This window comes from Marmota flaviventris, chromosome 1 (genome assembly GCF_047511675.1).
Source record: "Marmota flaviventris isolate mMarFla1 chromosome 1, mMarFla1.hap1, whole genome shotgun sequence".
Lineage (NCBI taxonomy): Eukaryota > Metazoa > Chordata > Mammalia > Rodentia > Sciuridae > Marmota > Marmota flaviventris.
In genome coordinates this window covers 217,147,056-217,163,798 of record NC_092498.1, presented here as the reverse complement: position 1 = coordinate 217,163,798, position 16,743 = coordinate 217,147,056, and the positions used below count along the sequence as shown (strand labels likewise).

At 50.7% G+C, this 16,743-nt stretch overlaps 1 protein-coding gene across 8 annotated transcripts in view; it reads right to left on the bottom strand.

Annotated features, from left to right (window-relative positions):
- Ranbp3 (RAN binding protein 3) overlaps positions 1-9,007 on the bottom strand; it is a 55,094-nt gene extending 46,087 nt beyond the window's left edge. For 4 of the 8 annotated variants that reach the window (XM_027952337.2, XM_027952338.2, XM_027952339.2 and 1 more), the window contains exon 1: positions 8,890-8,994. In XM_027952337.2, the coding sequence (XP_027808138.1) occupies positions 8,890-8,911 (22 nt within the window). In that variant the 5' untranslated portion in view covers positions 8,912-8,994. Of the gene's footprint in view, positions 1-8,889 lie in introns of all 8 variants that reach the window. The other 4 variants (XM_027952341.2, XM_027952342.2, XM_027952344.2 and 1 more) reach the window with 2 other exon arrangements.
- Positions 9,008-16,743: the final 7,736 nt, after the last annotated feature.

The following is a 16,743-nucleotide window of genomic DNA, read 5'->3' as shown; positions in this document are numbered from 1 at the left end:
TGCCAATTCACCTGGCCCAATTTTAAAATAATTTTCTACATAAAACCAAAGTTTCAGGACACCACAAGCAGAAGATTTCACGTTGTATCAGTGCTCAAAAATTTTTTAATTTTGGAGCATTCCAGATTTTGGACTTTTTGGATACTGATGCTCATGCTGGGAACACTGAGAGGACCTTGTCTTTGTGAGATGGAAGCAGATGTGAGGAACTAGAGAGAATTTGAGTCACTGAGTCTAGCAGTGGAGGTGATATGGTGACCCACAGTAGTCTGGTGGCCTTAGAAGAAGCAAAGTGGATACAGTTTGGATATCTGAGACAGACCATGCTAGTGCTTTAGCTGGGGTTGGAATGAGATGGCCATAACCAGCCTGTGAGCGCTTCTTGCTCCCTCAGGGGCATACGCCCCCAGCTAAAATAACTGTCATTGCTCTGATGAAAAGATGATGATGACTCAGACCCAGTCCCTGGACTCTTCATGTCCCTAGCGACCACCACTATCAATGCTGCAAGACAGCCCTTCTTCTCTGAGTGGAAGCTGGTCCATTTTCTCACCCTCACCTGCTGAGAGCCAAACTCTCAAAGGACTGTTTTCCCCTCTTGCACTCTGCTCTTACAGAAGCAATGCAAGAATTAATTCTGGGCAAACAAATCCCCAAGATTCTGTGTGGTAGAACTGCAGGCGCTAAACTCAGCAGAAATTTTAAAACTACTGTAAAAGGCAAGGCTTGTCTTCTGAACATGTGCACGGAGTAACTACTATTGTATCTAAGAGTTCCTATTTTTCTTTGAGCATTGTAAATAGTGCTCAAACACCACAACCTGCATGGGTCAGTTTTGGGGAGGAGAACAAGTACCCACGGGACTGATCCACTGGAATGGGTGAGTAGGGATCCCTAGACTCACTGATTAGAGATGGACATGCTAGTCTCAGAGGCCCTTCCTGCTTACATGGCCTCAGCCTTCAGTCCCTGTAAACTCAGAGCATCTCTGGCATTCTATCAGGTCCCCACCTGGGACCTGAGACAGTGCTAAAGGACAAGAAAAATACTGTCCCTCCTTAATAGAAAGAGGCAACTCCTGATGCCTACTTGGCTGCCAAAAGGTCATAAAGGAAAAGAAGGCTGGGAGAAGCGGCCCTATACTCTTAGTTAGCAGATAATTTATTCCTAGGTAGCTCTGTTTAATCCCACAACCCAGCAGTTCTCATCCAGGAGTAACTCTGGGCCCCTGGGGACATGGCCAATGTTTGAGGACATTTTTAGTTATGGCAATAGCAGATTAGGAGTCTGGTAATGGCACCTATAGACACAGTAGATGGAGAACAGAAAGACTGATCAATATCCTCTGATGCAGAGAACAGTCCCCTAACACTAAGAATGATCCAACTCAATGTCAAGTGTGTTGAAGTACAGAAATCTTGCATTAATTGTTTGGGGGAAAAAGCGAGTTGGATTTCTACCCATACTAGACACTAGAATAAACTTCCAATAAGACAGACAGTATAAAGCAGGGGGATCTCAGCTTTTGGGATTGGCCTCCTCTCTCTCTTCCTACTCAGTGTATGGATTTAAATGTGTACAGCATCCTAGGACCTCAGTAGGGTAGATGATGATGCAATATGATCTCTTAGGTGCCAATGGACTCCCTAGTCCAGGAGTCCTCAGTTAGGGGTGATTCTGTCCAGACACCTAGCAATGTCTGGAGACTTTTTTTTTCCTTGTCATGCCTGGAGGTGGAGGGAGGACACTAGCACCATATGAATAGAGGCCACTGATGATGCTAAATGTCCCACAATGCAAAGGATGGCTCCTACCAGCCCCATATCAGAGAACCTGCTCCAACTCAAAAAAAAACCCTACTTTCGCTCTACCCACACACCCAACTAGAATCAAAGTTAGCAGAGACAGACACATTCCTAATACCAACACAGTCTTTCAACAATCTCAGACTTGCTTATTATCATTCCTATTTTACAGATGCAGGAACTGAGTTCAAATAACTTACCCAGTGTCCTGGGGCAAGTAAGTGGCTGAAGTAAGACACAAACCAAGGACAGTCAATTCAAGCGCTTCCAACTGTGCCACAAGCTGTCAATGAGAACCTGCTGGCTAGGTCTGGTTTAGAATTCTCCTGAGGCTGGAGTTGGGGCAGAAACCAACACTGATCTCAATACAGGTCTTACTCAAGCCCTGTACGCAGAGGCACTGCTATCACAGGCCAGCAGTTCTCAAACTTTTTGATCTCAGGATCCCTTTCTATGCTTGTAAATGACTTCTGATCCCCAAAAGTTTTTGCAAATGAAGGATGAGCTACTATTATACTCACCATATTAGGAAATAAACCTAAGGAAATTTCAAAACACTAATTAATTAAGGATAATGAACTTGGAAACAATTAACCTAAATAACGTATTTTTTAATGAAAAACCATTTTCAAAAAATAAAAAGAATTTGTGAGAAGAGCAGCATTAGTTTACATCATGACAAATCTCAATAATGCATGACTTAAAAAAGAAAGCAGAATTCTCTTACTTGCTTCTGTTTAAGTGTTGTAGGCTAGGGAGGTGGCTCAGTGGTGGAATACTGGGTTCTATCCCCAGCTACACACACACACACACACACACACACACACACACACAGTGCTGCCGTATGGCATGTCATACACCCTCTGAAAAACTCCCATCGTGTAAGAATGAGAGTTAAAAAAAGCAAACAATGTCTTTTTATTATTATGAAAATAGTTTTGAACTTGTAGTTCTCCTGAGAACATCCTGCAGACTCCCAGAAGCTCCTGGACCACCTTTGAGAAGCACTGTTATGCGTTACTCTCTGAGTATCAGCATTCCAAGGACACTGAATCCGGAATTAATTACAAACCAATTCCAAACCACCAGGAGTTTTATGCTGAGGTTCTATGTTACAGAGCACTCTGAGGGCAGAGAGTGCCAAGTCTGAAAGGCTGCACCATCGAAATTCAAATGCCAACCAAGGTCAGACAGTAACCAGAAAGTGAGAAAGTGGGCCACATCCTGAGCAACATGGAGGAGGCTATGAGGGTCCAGGGGGGCGCAAGGTCTATCTCCAGGGCAGCTGCTGCTCCTCAGCTCCAGGTTATTCCTGTTTTCAGAAAAATCAGATATCTGAATACCCACCCCCATTTCAGAATTTTAAAGTGTTGGCTCCTAATTAAAAACAAGGAGAAACCTAAATGGGTCAAAATAAACATATCTGCTAGCCCCCCAGGCAAGTTACAACTTCTGCCTGTGGTTTTCAACTCTGGCTTCCTGTTGTAAAGTATCTGTGAGCTTTTTGAACTACAGATGCCCTAGATCTCTGGCAACCATTTCAGATGGAGCAGCCCAGGCAGTTTTTATTCTCTTCAATAAGATCCTTAAGCAAGGGTGGAACACAACCAAGGTCCAGATTCACAAGTGCTATGCCATACATAGTACTGAGTGCCAAGACCACCAAAGAGGATGCAAACCAGGGACATGAGGGTGGCAGGAGGCGGGGGGGGGGCTTTACAATGACCCCCTAAGCTATACAGTTTTCTACAGTGCACAAACAGACCACACTCCTGGGCCAAGGATTCAAAGGAAGATCACTGTGTAGAGGTGTCAAAAATAATTCCCCTTGCACTGGGCATGGTGGTGGCATACACTTGGGAAGCTGGGGCAGAAGAATCATAGGTTCGAAGCTAGCCTCAGCAACTTAGGCTCTAAACAACTCAGCGAGACTCTGTTTCAAGATTAAAAAATAAATAAATAAAAAGAGCTGGGGATGTGGCTCAGTGGCTAAGCATTCCTGGCTTCAATCTTCAGTACCAAATAAATAAATAAAAATCCCCTTAAAACAAAGAAAGCCTGTTGTTGCCGCCACCACCACCAGATTCAGAGTAGACAGTGATGCAAACCCATTTGCCTCAAGGCTGCTTTAAAGTACCATGGAGAGCTGCCGAAACTACAGCAAAGTCAACACTGGCCACTTCTGCCTTTCTTGCATCGTCCTTATTATGTTCCCTTCTCAGGTGCCCCGACAATGCAACCAATCTCACTTCTCTTATCCCAGGCCTATATTGTGTCTAAACTCACTAGGCCAGCATTCAACCTGTACCTAAGTGTTCCCTTCCCAGCTCCAAACAACTGGCTCTCCTCCAAGCTCCATCCCAAGCTCATGTGGAATGACACTTGCTGCCTCCACTCACTCCAAGCCCTGCTGAGCACAGACACACACCCAGAGCTTCTGCACACTGATCCTGCCTGGCCCTAATGCCAGCAAATGCCCAAGGAACACTGCTGAGATCATTCCACAGTCCAGGAATCCAAGAAGCAGGCTTTGGTTAAAGGTTTTATAGAACCATAAGCTTCTCTTGTCTACACATGGGTCCCCTGGGAAAACTTAAACTTTCTTCAAAGGCCTCCAGGCTGTTATGACTCTCCTCGTATGCTACCCCTACCCACAGGTCGACTCTGCTTCAAAAATGAGACAGAAGGCACCACTGAGTCCACAGGAAAAATGCCAGAGTTCACTTTTGTCATAAATCCAAGATGATTTTCAAACACTTGTTTTCTCCTTATTCTAAAAATTATGTTTAGATCAGGAAAGGAGAAGACAAAAATTGTGTGAACTGAAAATTTTTACTATTTGAGTTCGAATTTAAAAATTCAGTTGCATCTAATCCCCCAAGTCAACAACAAAGATACAACTGAGAAAAGATAAACCACCCCTGAAAATCTCCCGACTCTCACTTGGTCAGGATAGATCAGGACAACTTTGACCCCCAAGGGATACTGGGAAACGTCTGCTGACATTGCGGCTGTCAGAACTGGACGCAGGTAGGATGTGCCATGAGCACCCATCTAGTGGGCAGAGGCCCGGGTAGTGATCAAGAGCCTGGAGTGTACAGGGGGTCCCCACCACAGTGAAGGACCCGCTCTCAGATGTCCACTGTGCCGAGGCTGAGAAACCCCAACCTGGATGTCACATAAGGCAGAGGGACTCAGGAAGACCAATGGCCCGCTCCTCCTGGTGTCCCACCCCGGCTCCCCTGGGGCCATCTGAGTGGGGTGGACTCGACTGCACTGCTCAGACCCATGCCTTGCTGGGCACCTGATCCCCACCTGTGCAAGACACAACTTGCTGCAGGGAAACAGTCGCCACTTGAGAGAGTGTGTCCCTGTGATCGTGCTCAGTCCCTCCTGTGCCTTAGTTCATCAGTCCTCACAGCCACCTTGAGGGAGCACGATGCTCTTCACGCCCATTTCACTGGTGAGAAAACCAGCCTCCCAGCAGGAGCGTCCACGTGGAGCCCAAAGACAAGCCCAGTTCTCTGCAGGGCAGAGCTCACGCCACTGTCACTTTACACCAGTGAGTTTCCGCTGGGGCCGTTGTGCACTCTGTTCCCCTGACTGGATGGGAGGCTGGGTGTGGAGACATTTTTGGTTATCATCACCCCTGCGGTAGGAGGTGTTACAAGCATCTAGTGAGTAGGTTTGGGGATACCACTATGCTGCCAAACATACGGCCATGTACAGGACAGCCCTCTCCCAAACAGGTTTATCCAGCCCCAAATGTCAACAGTGCCAGAGTTGAAAACCTTGCCTTATACTGTCTCCTAGGTTTCCACTATACAATACACGTCTATAGGCCAGAAAGAAAATGTCACCTTTAATGCTAAAATCTAGACTCCAAAATATTCTATGCTTCAAATGTACTTTGCTCACCCTGGGAGAAAACTCTGCCTTCAACACCTGACTCAGTTCACAATGTAAAAGAACTCAAGAAACAGCATGATTAACAAGTTTGGGAGATACAATGAGGAAAATTCTGGGCGGGGGTAATATCCTTGGACTCAAATGTAAAACACATACACACCCTTAAGAAAGACATATTCCAAGTAAATTTTTAAAGTTACAGACCACAGGACTACCAAGAAAGGAATGTGAGAATTGCTGCCTCCTCAAGAGAAGATCACCATGCAACAAGAGTCAACAGGATGCAGTCCTGGACACACAACTGAGTTTCCCTGCACACAGCATAGCTAACCTGATTTGCTGAAACCAGTGCTTCTCAACACCAGCTAGCTGTATATCAGAGTCACCTGTGCTGCTCTCTGTCAGACATTCAGGCCATCTGGAAATCCTTCACAGGATCAGAATCTATAGGGTGTGGGAACTGGGTATCTATACTTTTAAGAAAAGCTCCCCAGGTGATTCTGATACTCAACCAGACTGGACAGCCAGTACTTCAGACTGACACACAGATGGGAAAAGTCCAGAGTACAGAGACAGAATGGATGAGGAGGAACTTGGACATGAGGATGGATCAACTTAAGTTCCCAGCTTGGAAAGGCAGAAGAGGCTGTTAGGAGCTTAAACAACGAGAGGGAGAGCATGGCTATAAGGCAGTCCCCATAGTTTCAAAATACACTGGCAAGGAAGTCCTACTTTACCTAGTGGATGAGACATCAAACATCCTAGGCGGCCATACATGCTAAAAACAGAAATGGAATCTTCAAGAAACATTACAGAGACCGATTGAAGGATAGGGATATCTGAGGTTCAGAGATCTACTAAAACCTGATCTCCTCAGAATATCTGTCACTAGTGTCAAGATGAAATACTGTGGCATTTATTGAAAAAAAAATTTAGCACAAAATATTCCATTCATTTATTTTACATATGTCCATTTAATATGCAACTTATAATGGATAGCGTATGTGTATTATGCAATAAACAGTAACCCCTGGAAAACAGCAAACCATAATTTTCTTTGTGCTCAAAGGTAATCCTCACAATAAGGATTCTCACTAATGAACTCATCAACTCATTAATTCACCAAATATCTTTTGCACTCCTACTCTGTGCCAAGGGCTGTTCTAGATGCAGGAGCTCCACCAATGAACATAACAAACATTCCTGCCCTCATGGAGCTCATATTCTAGTGGAGGGGCAGTCAAACAACCAGGTAAAACTAGCATGCTGGGTGGGGATAAGTGCTGTAGAAAAAAATAAAGCAGGCTAAAGGGAATAGAAAATGTGGGCACAATTTAAGGTAGGTAGCCAGATAAGTTCTTAATAATAAAGTTACATAAATGAGTAAAAATCTGGAGATAAAGGAGCAAGTCATGGGTGTATTTGGGGAAAACAGTTGCAGGCAGATGAACCATTAGGAAAAAAGGCTAAAAGGAGGGAGTACATGGCTCACTCAAGAATACTGAGAAAACCTGAGCAGCCAGGGAACAGCAAGTCAGGGAGAGAGTGGTAGAGAGAAGGGTAGGGAGGTATTAGTAGTAAAGGAAGCCCAAGTAGAAGGCCCAGTTGGTAGTGAGATGTCATCACTCTCTGGAAATACTTTTAAGGTATAACTAATAGGATTTACTGTTGATTTATGGGAGGAACCAGGGGTGACTTCAAAGTTTTCGATCTGAGGAATTCAAAAAATGGACCTACCACTTAGTATAAAGGGACAATGTCTGTGGTATGGGCAGGTCTGAGCAGGAAGCTAGGATAAAGATTTTGTTTTGGACATGATGTCAGATGTGCCTATTAGATATCCAAATGGAGATGTCAAATATAGACATGGCTCTCCAGTTCAAGAAACTATATGAGCTCAAGAGGTAACTCTACAGAGTAGTCATATTGATTCCCGTTAATTTATCCAGGCCCATTTCTGCCTTTCAAATGGATCGCATGAGTTGGAGTACCTCCCCTCCATGGGCTCCTTTGTCAGATAAGAGATTCAGTGTAAAATGGTCAAGTCAGAGGGCTCTAAAGTCAGATCACTTTGGTTCACATTCCTGCTCCTTCCTGTGTGACCAGACTTGGGTAGGTAACTTAATCACTCTAACTCAATATCCTCACTGAAAGAATGGGACTACCAGTATCTACTTCATGGAGCTTTCCTGGGAGTACTGGAGGGATAACTGTCCCTGTACCACTCCAAATGCGCCCCAAGGCTGACCACTTACTATGAGCACTAGCGCACAGTGCGGGTCAGGATGGGAACCCCAGGTCACCCTAGAACAGCAGGGAGCATCGCACGGGGAACCAGAGCCAGACAGGTACAGCTTGCCTGCAGTTGTGCACCGAGAAAAGGAGACAGCTAAAAATAGAACCTCGGAAGTCCTCAAGCCAGAGCAACACGATCGTGGACGGAGGCAGACATCAGCCTGATCGAGTGCTTCCTCTTGGGGATTTGGAGGTGCAACCTTGTCGAAAATGCTCAGGAGGCATGTCAGCGCTCCACAGAGGAGAGAATCACAAGGGCTCTCTGGAAGTGCAGCCAAAAAATAAAAAATAAAGGAGGGGCAAAAAGCAGCCCGGCTTCGGCAGCCCAGCTCCTGTGGCCGGGCCTAACTGGGGACACGCGGCGCCCCGAGGGACCTGCGGGAACTGGCGGGAACGCGGGTGCGGAGCTCGGGCGGGGAGCACGGCCCCGGCTCCCTGCGGGCTCGGGGTGGCGGCCACCGGCCGGGCAGGGGACGCCGGTGCCGGGCGAGGGGGCGGGGAGGGAGCGTGGTCCGCGCGGGCCACCACCAGGCCCGAGGTCTATTTACATCCGCGGCCGAGGCCCGGGCCGCGCCTCCCGCCCCTTCCGGCCCCGGGCCGGGCTGCGGGGCGGAAGCGCCTCTGGCCCGCGGCCCCGGCGGCCTCCCGGCGACTCTGGCCGGACGGCGGCAAGGACCGCGGCTGCCGCGAGTGATGGGCCGGCGGGTGAGGCCGGCCTGAGGAGACGGAGTGGGGGGCGGCTGCGGAGCCCCAGAACCTCCAGGGCGGAGCGGACGGGACGCCCGCACTCAGGGACGCCCAGCCCTCGGGCCTGTGGCCCCGCAGCCTTCCTCCGCCCGCTCCCCAGCCGCCAGCTGGCCCCCGACGGCGCCTCCCCTACCTTCGTTCGCCAGGTCCGCCATTTTACTTCCTTAAGCCCTCCCACAAGGCACCGCGCTGGCCCAGGCTCGCCAGTTTTCTGCCGGAGACCGCTGCGCGTGCGCATTTTATAAGCCGACTCCCAGCGAGGCGGGCAGCCCGCGCCTGCGCACTGAGCTGCGCGCCGAGTCGAGCTCCTACTCTCGCTCCCAGGACGCGCCTGCGCACTAACGGCCCCCGCCTTCCCGCCGACGAGGGGGGCGTGGTCACGTGAGCGCGCACGCGCGGGAGCAGCGCGCGTTTACTGCACGGCGGTCCCAGCGGTGGTCCCGTGGTTGCGCTACCCGGTGGTGATCCTGGGGTCCGAAGCGGCAGGAGAGCTTGCGGGTCTGGTGCGCAGCGGCCGCGGCCTTCCTCTAGGTGAATCCTCGGCCCGAGGGACTTTCCACCGGCGCAGGCGCGGAGCCTGATCTCGCTCCTCGCCGCGGTGCAGGAGCACCGACCTGGGGGCGGGCCCGTAGCGGGTCGCCTGGGTCAGGGACAAGACCTTTGATTCCCGCGACCCACGGGAAGGGACTCCCCGGGACGCTGGCGCCAAGCCGGGCACCAAGGCTCTGCAGCTGTGAAGCGGCCGAACTGCCCCGTCTGCGGACGGTCTGCGCCTTCATTTGGAATTGCAGTTGGCGCCACGTATGATGCCGGGCAAGAGCTCTACCATGAGCCACGTCAAGATGTGACCACCCCCAGGAACTTGGGGAGAGGGGACACCCAGGGTCTGCCCCTGCTTGCCTGCTCCCTGTCTCAGCATGTCTTTTGGGCTAAAGTACAGCCCAGGTCCACCTGCTCTCCCCGCGTGGCTGTCCGGCCTGGGGCTCTTCTGGGGCACTGAGCAGCCTTCTCCTCCGTCCTTTCGTAGTAATGAAGCCCGCGGTCTGTTCTGCACGCGGCACAGGACGAGGGAGATTTTAAAAACATAAAGAGGGGCTGGGCTGCGGCTCAGCGGTAGAGCGCTCGCCTAGCACACTTGAGGCCCCGGGTTCGATCCTCAGCACCACATACAAATGAATAAGTAGGATAAAGGTGTTAAAAAACTCCTTCCTTAAAAAAAAAACAAAACATAAATATGAAGGGGCATCCCTTCCCAGTGGTTTCAGAGGGCTTTTGCTTGAGCCTGGAAATTCAGGATTATGAAGGCCTTGCCTTTGGTCCCGCGCTGGGCCTCGCTCCGCCTCTCTCCTGCCTTCAGCCGCACGGGTCTCCCCATCCCTGTGTACCCCAAACTCACCGCGCCTGCGCATCTCTGCGTTTGCTGACCTCTCTGCCTGGGTCTCATCCACGTTGAGCCCCAGCTGGCCCTTTTTAGGCCCATCCTTCCACCTGCGGACCCAACATGGCCTGCCAGCTAAGAATGTGATATCGGACAGGTTAGGGAAAGGCAAAGGAAGAGTGAGGCTTCACGAAATCAAAGCTTGTATGAACTTTAAATCTCAGTGTTCGTAAGTAAAGTTTTATTTGAAAATCGCCACACTTATTTCTATGGTACCTGTGGTTGCTTTTGAGCTTCACAGCAGAGCTAAGGCCTGGTACCTTTTTCTTGGCACCTGGGGTTGAGCCCAGGGGTGCTTTACCACTGAGCCACATCCTCAACCCCTCTTTTTTAAATTTAAGACAGTCTCACCAGGTTGCTTAGGGCCTGGCCAGGTTGCTGAGACTGACTATCTTCAAACTGTGGTCTTCCTGCCTCAGTTTCCTGAGTCCCTAGCATTAAAGGTGTGCCACTGCCACCAGCCTTTTACCATATTTTAAATTTAGGTCTTGACAGAAAAACTGCCAATCTCTCGTCCAGGGCACTAGCTGTATCTGGGAGGCCTCATGCCCACCTCTGCCGTGGTCTCCCACAGCTTTGCCTCCCCGGCTTCCGCAGCAGCCACGCTTTTTCTGCGTTGGCTCGGGAGGATGTGTGCAGTGCGTGCCCGTGCACGGTTTGTTGAAAGTTTTTACTGATATTTTTCATCACTTTCTTAAGTCTTGGCAGCCATCGATAAAATAAATTGAGCCCTGGTGTGTAGTGTTTGCTGGTTTTCTTGGTGTACTTCAGCCATGTCCTGTTTTCAGCTACTGATGTGATGTCACCATAGGTAAGTGAGAACCTGCTGCTTCTAGTGTTGTCCCCAGGCCACCAGCATTAGTGTCACTCCTCACTGAAGCTTATGGAAATCCAGAATCTCAAGCCCCACCCCAAACCCAGGTCAATCTGCATTTTAACAAGGTACCCAGGAGCACTGCTCAGAGGGCTCATAAAGTGCCACAGGGATTCTTTTTTATTCTTGCCTGCCATCAGGGTTGGGGTACTTAGTATCCTCAACAGTTCCCTCAAACACATTTTCTAAGACTAGACTAGACTCTGCTCCCTAGAGTTTGCCAACAAGCTGCAGGCACAAGTCACAGTCCTTAAACTGCAGGTTGCCCAGGAAGAGCTTGGACATCAGTGCTGGAAAGGACCTGGAGTCAGGTCGGGTCCTCGTGTCCCCCAGCGGGTCCCCCCCCACCGGTGGGTCTTCCCGGTCTGCAGGATCTGGGAAGCCTTCAGTATTTTTTCTTTTGTCCTAATTTACATTACATAGACACTTTGTATCACATTTTAAATAGAAAACCACTGAGCCCTGAATAGAGATCATAGAAATAAACAAGAAGAAGAAGGGTGTCCTTCAGCTCGGGCGGGTACTCTGGCCGGCCCAGTGCTAAGCCCAAAGCCTGCGTTTGTTCACTGTGAAGGGAGATTAGCAGGGTGTCCTAGGGGCATTAGGAGCACGTCATCACTGAGAGAAACTCTGCTTGCTGTGATGGGGACTGAAAGAAATTGACGGTGTGATGCCTGTGATCCATGTAATCTGTCATTTAATGTCATGTCTGCATGTCCCCTAAAGTCTTGTCGTGCACCACATCCACCCCACACTTTGGAAAAGTCCCAGCAACATGTCATCACTTGCTAAATATGTTCTAATGGTGGCTTTCAAAGGACGCCGGGATGCAAACCCTATCAGCCCGACAGGCCAACCGAGTGTCCACTGAGTTCACGCGCTCACAGGCGCTGTCGCTGCCTGCCTCAAGCCCCGCAGGCCTTCCGTTTTTATCTGGTCTCCTCTCAGATGAGCCAACATTCATTTAAGCAAATATCTGTTAGTTGCCAACTGGTGGTTTAAAATGTGACCCAAATTCTTTGTCCCTGCTCCCATCCAGGAGCGGGAATCTCCCCTTCTCTTGAATGTGGGTGGGCTTGTCAGTCGCCAGCATGGGGAAATGACACTGGAACTTGTGGGGCTAGGCCATTAATCAGGGGCTGGGCGCAACTTCCCCTGGCTTCCTGGGAACAGTTCTTAAAGCTTCCAGGATCACAGGAGCCCTCCAGCTGCCCTGAGCCTGCCATGTTGGATGGGAGCATGGGAGCGAGAGCAAGGCTAGCTTCCAGCCAGATCCCAGCCAGCCTCCAGCTGTTCCTGCCACAGCCCTGAGAGGATTGCCCAGCCTCGCCCTTCCCGACTTCAGGAACCCAAGAAAGATACATGACAGTTGCTATAAGCACCTCGGTTTTGGTGGGGGGATCCCGTTCCACAGCAGTGTGTATCTATGGCATCTGCTACGCATCAGGCATTATTGTACATGTTGAGTTCCCAGGAAGAATAAGAGACCAGGAACTTTGCATCATTTTGTGGAGAGACTGACAACAGGTAAGCAAAGATTTTCAAATGCTACAAAAAAAACCAAAACACTGTGACAGAAGGGATACTTTGGAACCACTGGTCAGGGAGGTCCCCTCTGAGGAGGTGACATTTTGGTAGAAAGTCTGCTGGAGAAGCATTCTAGCAGTGTGTGCAAAGGTCCTGAGGCAGCAACCAACTTGGCATGGTGGAGGGACAGTGAGAAGCTCTGTGTCTGAGCAGAGGGAGCAGTGGAGGTGGAGGAGGTGAGGTCATGGAAGGAGAGTACAGGGCCTCTCAGGCAACAGGGGCCAGTTGGGACTTGGTGCTGATTATGAATAAGAAGCAGGAAGTGAGAGGGATTCAAATGGCTTGCTCTAAACTGGTATTGGCCTCTCTGCTACCTGCTTCCATTTTGGCCCACTGGAAGACAAGCCCTGGGGACCCTCCCTCCTCCACAGCCAACAGGATGGTGTTTTCTGCATTTGGCTCCAGGAGTTATCTTCACATTGTGGGCAGCCTGTGAAGGGTCTGCTCTGTGCCTAGCCCACACTGAGGCTGAGAAGCCAGAGAGCAATCGGGACAGTCCAGCAAGGAAAAGGAATGGATTGCTGCCCGCGGGCCACGCGCGGGCCTCAGCATCAGTACCGAACCAGGAAGATGCACCACCTGCGTTCCAATGAGGTTCTAGGCCCACGGCACTGGGGACAAGCCTGGAGGCGAGCCCTGGATGCCTAGAACAGAGGGCGGCTAAGAGGGCAGGAGGGAATGAACATTCTGGTGGTAGAAATGCTCTAAAGCTTGATTTGGGGGACAAGGTGGGGGCCGTTGCATAGACATGAGTCTGTCAAATTTTATGGAACTGTAAATGTGCATACGTTCAGTGTCACACTTTTGAGAATGGCCATTACCAAGAAGACAAGGGAGAACAAGTGTGAGGAGGTGGAGACAGGAACCCTTGCACCACTGTTGGTGGGAATGTCGACTAGCACAGCCAACATGGAAAATGGTCTGGAGCTTCCTCAAAGAATTAAGAATAGAACTGGCTGGTGCAGAGACCACTTGGGAGGCTGAGGCAGGAGGATCGTAAGTTTGAGGCCAGCTTAGGTAACTTGGTAAGCAAAATTTTAAAAAGACTGGGATGTAGCTCAGGTTTGCCTATCATGTCTAAGGCCCTGGGTCCAATATCTAGTACCGAAAAAAAAAAAATTAAAGGTAGAACTACCATATGATCAGAAATCCCAGTACTGGGTACATATGCAAAGGAAATCCATACGCCAGAGAGACCTCTGTACTCCTTGCAGCACTATCTTGGTCAAGGTATGGATAGGAAAACGTGGGCTATGCACAGTGGAAAGCTACGCAGCATTATAAAAGAAAGAAAGTGGGCTGGGCTCAGCGGTGGAGCTCACACCTAGCATGTTCGAAGCTCTGGGTTCCATCCCTAGCACCACAATAAATAAATTTTAAAAATTAAAGAAATCATTCCTGCAATTTGTGACTGTGTAGATGAACCTGGTGACACTATGCTAAGTGAAAGAAGCCACACACAGAAAAACTGTGTGGCCTGGCCGTGTGTGGGACTGGAGCAGCTGAGCCCCCTGGAGCAGCGGGGACCAGGCAGTTGGTGAGGGCAAGTTCCTGCAGGCTGAGAGAGCCCTGGAGCTCGGCTGCCCAGCGTGGTGACTGCCTGCCGTCCGAGTGCACCACACACTGGAAAGCCGCAAGAGAGCAGAGCATAAATGTTCTTACCTACGTGCATAAAGACAAAATGGTATTCGTGCTGATGGATTTGTTCATCTGCTTGATTTAACCAGGTCACAAGGTTATGTAGATCCAAGCGCACTGTGTGCAATTCTGTCAGTTAGACAAAGCCAATTTAAAGCAGTGTGACTAGGTCGTACTGAACTGCATGCCACCCTTCCTCAAGGTCAAGGTCAGCCCGGTGTGCATTCCTGGAAAGCCAAAAGCCAGTGTGCCTGGTGCTGAAGGCTTCCCTGGAGCCGCAGGGGAAGGCTGGGTCCTGCACCCGCCAGGCCTCTAGGTCTCCGGGGCACCTGCTCAGCCGGCTGTGGGGCTGCAGCAGGGACAGATGCCCTTGCTCCCAGGGAGCTGTGGGGTGTGAACCTAAGCCAGATAATCCCGCTGGAATGTGTGGCTCCAATTAGGAGGGTCCAGCTGGCTCCCTGCTGCCCAGGGGGCGGAGCTCCCGGCTCGCTCCTCAGCAGCCTGCACAGAGCCCGGTGGGGAGCAACTAGGGAGCAGGAAAGCAGGAGCAAGGCACTACCTGGCCGCCTGCTGTCCTCTCCATCCCAGGCACTAAGGCCCGGATGTCCGCCCTGCCCAGTCACGTGTTGAAATCCTCATCCCCAAGGTGATGGGGTTGGGGGCAGGGGTCTCTGGGAGGGGATCAGGTGGTGAGGAATAGGATTCGTGCCTTGTGAGAGGCCGAGAGACCTGGTGCCTTTCTTTCCACCACGAGAGGATGCAGCAGCTGCTCGGGAGGCTGAGGCAGGAGGGTGGCTGACCTGGGAGCTGGAGACCAGCCTGAGCGACTCAGTACGGCTGCGTCTCAAAAACCAAACCCAAGCAATAGTCACAGGCCTCACCCGGCTTCCCCAGACCTGAGGTCAGAACAAGGGCAGGCCTTGGGTGCTGTGGCCCCGCCTCTGTCTGATCCGCTGTTCTGTCTTTGCTCAGGATTGAGCCTGAGACCTCACCTGGCATTTAGATATCATTTCTCCATATTCAGCCTGAATCAGACCCACATTTCCTTGACCATGACACTTCCAACACATTCTCCTGGTGATTTTGTAGAGTACCCCTTAACTTTGGGTTCGTTTTCTCATAATTAAGTTCAGTTCACAAGTTTGGGCAAGGACTACACAGAGGTAATCCGTGCCCTTCCAAGTGCCTCCTGGCAGGCGGCGAGAATGTCAGTCCGTGACTTAGAAGGCTGCCCCAGATGTCAACTGGCTGCTTTGGTTTTGTTTATCTCCAGGGAAGATGCTTTGAGTTTATGAAAAGAAATGGGAGATATTTGAGGAGGAAAGGGAGGAAGCGAGCTCACTCTTGGTATTCCTTGTGGTCTAACCTGTCACACTTTTTGCAATCAAGTCAACCATGGTCCATGCTTCTAGACAAAATCCAGGTTGCGGTGTCCTAGGGTGGGCGGTGGGTGGGGGTGAGGAAGACGGTGTGTGGCACAGTGACCACTAGGCGGCAGCAGAGGATAGGTATGAGTTAAAACAGGGCACCAGGGACTCAGGCTCTGCCTGCGTTGAGCGGCAACATCTAGGAGCCAGGTGGAGTATGCCAATGTGGGAAGTCTTGGTTACACCTTGCTCTCTGGCTCTGTGGATGATGCTCCCAGTCTGACTGTGCTTGCCAGGGGCTAGGGATGGGCCACCTCCAAACCCAGCTCTCCCTCCCTGGATGGCCTCCAGGGGCTGAGATTTCCTTCTGAATTTGCTGCCAAATTCATGGGTCCTAGGGGCCAGCAGTTTGAAGACAGGTGGAAACCCTTGCAACCACCTCTGGCCAGTGTAAGCAAAGGGGAATTTGCTGGAAGGCTATCAGGGTGAGGTGAAGTGAAGTGAAACAACCAGGCAGGTCCCCAGGATCTCAGAGCCAGAGGATTCCATGTCGCAGCCCAATGTAGCATCTACCCTGGGGTTGGGCAGCCTCCCGCCTCCATAACAAGCACCCGAGGGTCTCCACAGGAAGAGAAAAGTTCTGTTTGGGCTCACAGTCTGCAGCTTCAGTCCGTGACATGGGGGGGCGTTGCTTCGGGAGCATGTGGTGGAGCGGGTGCTCTCTTCCTGACCAAGGAGGGAGGGGCCGGGGCCAGCAGAGTCCTGGTTCCCTTCCAGGTCATGCCCCTTTGACGTGAGACCTCCTGCCAGGCCCCACCTGAAGGCTGCACCACCTCCCTCCCCCCAAGCTGGACACCAAGCCTTTAAGACACAGGGGCCTCTGGGGACACTGGGGACATTCCAGATCCCAATGAAGGAAAAAGAGCTGTCTCACAGAGCCACACTTGGCGTTCTTGGATTTTGTCCTGTCCATTAAGAAAAACCAAAGCACTAAACTGGTCATAACGCGCCAATCATCCCTGGGCTGATGATGGGCACGTGGCCCCTGAGGGCCTCTGGTTTGGCTCCCCCTGTCCCCATGGC